Here is a 5,848-nt window from a genome sequence, read left to right on the forward strand (position 1 = left end):
GACAATTTTTTTAATATTAGAAAGCATAGTGCACCTGTGACAGTGTAAAGAGAGAAGCGACCACTCCACTCCATCCAAACCCACATTCGATCATTGATCAAGACATCTTTGGCATACTTGTAGAGGATATTGCCTCCTAAGTGATCTTTTGAAGCTCCTTGGAGTCAAATTTTCAAAGAAGGTATGATTAGTTCCCCCTCTTAAAAGTATGACATTTAATGTCTCCTTACTATTTCCTACTGTTCTTTAATATGGAAAGATATTCGTATTATTATTTAAAGTTTAAGAGGGGCATGTCAGCTTGTAGCATGGATTTCATAAAGTTCACAACAGAGAGTAGAAGCCCTTCAACATTTTCAATGAGGATGCCTAGGATATAGTGTACCTGAAGCACTGCTAGTGATAGCAAAGTGTAGTGGGCTAAGCTCAAGCATCCTCGATTCATACGGAGGTTCACTCGATTGAAGCCTTATTTGGACGAAGATTGATGAAGCATTTGCATCAGCGTGACCCATGGCATATACATCGCTAAACTCCAATTTTCTATTCCAAACGCCAACCTGAGATAACGTAATAGCGTTCTCTGTCATTGTGTGGGTGTGGATGTGTGTGTGTGTGTGTGAGAGAGAGACAGAGAGAGAGAGAGAGAGTGTGTGTGTGATTGATTGAGCGAGAGAGGGAGAGCTGATACCTTGTCTCCAATGGCGATCTCGGACATCAATTTTTTCTCACCTGTGGGTGTGATCACATAGGCATTTCCTGTTGGGAACCGTTGTGGAGGTTGCCGAATCAGAACATTGAATATTGGGCTATCTTTAGAGCACTTGAGGTGAAAGTGTGCCCAGTGCAAGGGTTAGCTAGTACCTTTGAAGCAGTTGGAGGCCGCTTCTGCGGCGCATTGAGCGGCAGCACCGATTTCAGCATATACACCTATGACTCCTATAGCACAGAAGGGTGCCAAGATACCCGTGCTCAAGCAAGGGGCTGAGGAAAGAACGCTCCCAATGACTCCCTTCACAGCACCTGCACAAACCATTGTGTAATGCAGTTATAAGGCGAGAAGATCAATGGCCTATCTAAGGGTTATCTTAAGCAAGCATGCAGACCTGAGGCCGCACAGTTGTCTAGGAGCCGGCGACGGCCTCCGTAGTCACTGTAGTAGTTGGAGCCCTGCGTGTACAGCTTCATTACGTCGTCGCCTGTGTTGTACATGGCGCAGCCGATTGAGGGAGCGTTATCATCGCAGACGAGCTACAGGCATGCAGATTTAATTCGTATAAGCATCGACGTAAAGTTATACGAAGCTGTAGCAGAAACGTAAATTAACATACAGCGCTGATGCGTCCCGTGTCGTCGCTGAAGACCATCTCCACACCCACTGGGGAATTGTAGGATGCGTCACAGCCACCAACCGCTATAACCTGGAATAATTAAGGCACGTTCTGAATATTCTTACGAATAACTACAATGAAGCCACGATGAGAAAATTCCACATACTTGCAAATTCCACGTTGGTGGCGCCGTAAGCTGTCACTGTGGCCGGGATTGTCTGCACGCCACTCTCGATCATCTTGCAAGCGGCTTCCACGGCGCTCGCCGGAACCGCCCCCCAGAAGTAACCGGGAGAACCCTGTTCCAGCGCCGACACGCTGTTCATCCCCATTAGGGTGATCCAGGATGTGCCCTCGGGATAGCCATCGTCGAGAGGCGTGGTGACAGACAGCTCCAGGTAGTCTTGGCCATGGGAAATAGGGGCGCCCATCATGAGGCAGAGCGTGAGCGTTAGAACAAGCCGCAGCATAGTGCGTGTATTTGCTGCATGCCCCATCATTGTGTTGTGCATTATAAGCGAAGCGCTGATGCAACGAGGTCACTACTGGAAACGCAACAATGGCTATAGGTGCGTGGGAAACCGATAAGAGGTACCGCCTGGATCACTGAGGTGCGATTCCGAGGCGATCTCTTATGTAGCTCACCCACATCTGCTAATTGCCATGCGCTAATTCCCATGCGAGCAGCAGAATGATTGCGCGGGTCCTTTGGCGTCTTCTATCATTGACACGCGCATATTCGCACAAGGCTGGTAGGGATTCTCTGCGGTAGCCGTTTACGTCGTGATATACTATAACGCACTCCATAGCGGGTTGACTTGTCAGTTCACACATTAGCGTGCTACACCAAGCAGCTCACGCTAAGGTCTCGTTACTCGTATACTTTTTAAAAAATTGCCTCAAGACGCCACCTTCCCATGTCTTTTAAGTTTTCACCATCTTAATAGATTACATCACCTATTTGATAGGTGTGATATAGTAATAATGAAGTTCAGTCAACACACCTAATATCTACCAATGGTAAATCATATTGATGTTTCGATCAAAACACCCAACATTTATCTACACGCATATTCTCTCTCTCTCACTCACTCACTCTCTCTCTCTCTCTCTCTCTCTCTCACACACACACACACACACACAAAAAACCAAACTAACCAAGGAAACCTACACCACATGCTTTATTTTTTTGCCATGTCGCAACCAACTAATGTAACAGGAATTTTAAAAGCGACGAACCATACTACGGTTATAGAGACCTTTCATTTACTTTGATCGATGATAGTAGCAGGAGGGTTGAACACCATGAAGATTTGGGCCATGTTAGGAGATACAGTTTTCATGTTGACGAACAACACCAACTTATCCTTCACACACTACATAGCCTGTTGACTCGTGGCCCAAACTTCTCAGTGCACACATTAGCGTGCTACATAGTAAATGCAAAGCAGCTCAATAACCATCACGATCAAAGTAAAGTAAGGTCTCGTATACGTTTTTCTTTAAAAAACTCCACCTTACCATCTGTTTTAAGTTTTCACCACATTAATAGATTATATCATATATTTGATATATATGATGTAGTAAATAATAATGAAGTTTAGTCAACACCCCTAATATTTACCTATATATGCATCAAGCTTATCTATTGTAAATCATATTGAACTTTCCATCAAAACCTAGCACATTTATCTACACACACCAAACATTTGTCTACACAAATTCTCTCTCTCTCTCACACACACACACGCATGCACGAATCAGACTAACCAAGAACAGCTACATGTTCTTTATTTTTTTGGCATGTTGCAACCAACTACTGTAAAAGGAAATTTAAAAGAAAAGAGCCATACTATGGATATCAAGACCTCTCATTTACTTCGATAAATGATAGTAGCATGAGGGTTGAACACCATGAAGATTTGGACCATGTTAGGCAAGACAATATTCGAGCCATTAAGAGCATTTAACATTGGAGATGCAAAGGAGATAAAATTTTAATGTTGGCAACACTAGCTTATCCTTCAAACAAAAGAAGATCACAAGAATGAGATGAGAGTGGCAATTAAGGGATAAGAAGAAACTAGTGGTGGTACGAATCTCCACGTGAATATGTAAAAAGGCACTGATTCCATCAAGCATACCTTTAGTTCCTCCAAATTCACTTGTCACATGATGACTATGTTGAGAAGTGTGGTGCCATAGAGCACATGTAGAGGCAGGGAGTGAGTAGGTGAGCATGAAACCACCCAAAAAATTGGATTATCCCACATACGTGGAACAAGCAAAGTTGTACTCTACCCATATAAAAGGAGTCATTTTGAAGCAATGAAAGTACAAGCCGTTGCACATATCTCAAGTCTCTCTATAAGTCCAAGATAATCTATCTTGGAACCTAGTTGATTTGAGTCTATTGCACATACACATCATCATGGGTGCAATTGACACCATCAACCTTAGCTTAGTGTAATCACTCATCATTAGCATGTGATTAGCTTAGTCCACATGCATTAGTGAAAGTACCATGGATTTTAACATGGCATCGGAGCTTCCCCTCACCCCATGAGCTTCTCTAACTCAAGTTTTCTTTATGATCAGTGGACCAAACCAAGTAAGAATACCCCAAGAGGAGGGGATGAAGATGGAGGCAAGAGCATTACCTTGCACTCACCCCACCACTTGATGGCATGCTGCTACCCACACCATGTCTATTATGGGTAGTTGTAGGTAAATTTATAGATGAATTCAAGGGAATGAGATGCTTCTTGAACAACTTGAAAAGATGTAGGGACGAAGATAGCTTGAGCTCTTGTAATAAGCACATACACTCACACGAACCCTAGAAGAGAACACACAACATGAGAGGCCGAAAATTATTCTTCTTCTTCTTCACAACAAAAGGGTTCTACAAAAACGATAAGGGAAATACAACATAAGTACTAAAGTACTATGTACATGTGGTCCATAATGTGAACACGATAAGTGAGTGAGCTCACAAGATAAGTATGCCATAACTCAATCGTGGACCAGTGGCTAGTGTAGTCCCAACTATAGAATCACTGGCCAAACTCTATCGTGTCAGAATCCTACCAAACACGCTAGTGATGTAAGTGGCAAAAATGGTCACCCATGCATATCATAAGTGTCAGCTCGTGTTGATCTTGACGTCTCAACACTCCCCCTCTCATGATCAACTCCATCTCTAGGACTCCAAGCATAGTCTGAAATCTAAGAAGCTTCTCTATTCTTAGGGATTTCGTGAAAATGTCAGCTACCTGCTCCTTTGTGCGTTGACATACATGAGATCAATGTCTCCTAAAAAAACCCTCTCTCTCGTAAAGTGATAGTGGAGCTCTATGTGTTTGGTCCGCACATGAAAAATTGGGTTCCTCACCAACTGTATACTGCTAAGGTTGTCACAATAGATGATAACCTATCTACTATCAACGTGCAACCCTGAATCACCAAGTAGCTTACGCAAGCAAACTATCTCACATGCTATCATTGCAGCATCCCTATGATCTGCCTCTGTGCTCGACAAGGAAATTATTCCCTACTTCTTGTTGCTCCATGTCACAACACCACTCCCAAAGGAAAACATAAATCCACTCATAGATCTCCTATGTGTGGTGATACAGACAGAGGAACGACGAGAAGAAGAGAGAAGAGAGAGAGTGAAGTTGCTTCAATGCATACCAGCTCTTTTCCAAAAAAGTTCAAAAGATGCCTTTATTATTGTGGTGTAGAAATTAGAGGAAAGTTGCCTTTATTATTAACATTAAAAATGACAAAATAAAAATTATTTTGTTTGTTGTAAAAGTAGAGTGCACCTCTCCCGCTGCTATAAATATAGAGGTAAGAACCAAAGCACTTTGTTAAACACCATTGCTAGCAAGCCTTGTTATTACACCACCCTAAACCCTCCTTTGTTTTTTTTAATGGCCTCATCAAATATTAGCATTCAAGTTGTTGAATTTCATGTATCCAGAGGGAGGCCACCAATGTGGAGGTCAAGAAGAAGACCATAGATGGTGCACAAGCATGGAAAGGTCTCACGTCCTTTCCACTTCCTAGTAATGATGATGCTATTTCTCATGTCAAGGCCAAAGTGGTGGACTCAATTGCGATATGGTGAACCTATGGTTTTATTGATGAATTGTTTGAGCGTGTCTTGCTAGAGGAAGTGCGGAAGGGTACGAACACCATTCACTTACTTTGTGCCTACACCCCAAAGGACAAGCAAGGCCCATAGTAGTAAATATGATGGTTTTCACATTTATATATTTGGAAGTTTTATGTGAATGAACTTGGTTTTTTTTTTAGTTTGAATCAATAACCTCGATGTAGAGGATGTGATGTTATGTTTTTATGTTTTCACTCCCTCTGGCTCACTATTTCCCTCTCTCTCCCTCTCAAATAATTATCTCATGTTACTCTCTCCAATTGTCTTCGCCCCTCTCTCTCTTCATGGAGGGGGGAGAGTATCTTTTTGGAATCCACTCACTTGATTCCTAAAA

The 5,848-nt window shown here is 42.6% G+C and overlaps 1 protein-coding gene across 1 annotated transcript; it reads right to left on the minus strand.

Annotated features, from left to right (window-relative positions):
* Positions 1-736: 736 nt before the first annotated feature.
* LOC147631056 (uncharacterized) lies at positions 737-1,828 on the minus strand. Its single transcript, XM_086809135.1, has 4 exons — positions 1,511-1,828; positions 1,332-1,421; positions 1,107-1,251; positions 737-1,023 (listed from the first exon to the last, which is right to left on the minus strand). The coding sequence occupies exons 1-4, from the start codon at positions 1,826-1,828 to the stop codon at positions 854-856; spliced, it is 723 nt and encodes a 240-aa protein (XP_086665261.1). The 3' UTR covers positions 737-853.
* Positions 1,829-5,848: the final 4,020 nt, after the last annotated feature.

This window comes from Cibotium barometz, chromosome 15 (assembly GCF_041138505.1).
Source record: "Cibotium barometz isolate CiBa-2024 chromosome 15, ASM4113850v1, whole genome shotgun sequence".
In the NCBI taxonomy this organism is placed as follows: Eukaryota; Viridiplantae; Streptophyta; class Polypodiopsida; order Cyatheales; family Cibotiaceae; genus Cibotium; species Cibotium barometz.

Coding starts and splice junctions, on each gene's coding strand:
- LOC147631056 (XM_086809135.1), bottom strand. CDS start 1,828: ATGGGGCATGCAGCAAATACACGCACTATGCTGCGGCTTGTTCTAACG. Junction 1,422..1,510: donor CAGCTTACGGCGCCACCAAC/GTGGAATTTGCA, acceptor TAATTATTCCAG/GTTATAGCGGTTGGTGGCTG. Junction 1,024..1,106: donor AGACAACTGTGCGGCCTCAG/GTCTGCATGCTT, acceptor TGGTTTGTGCAG/GTGCTGTGAAGGGAGTCATT.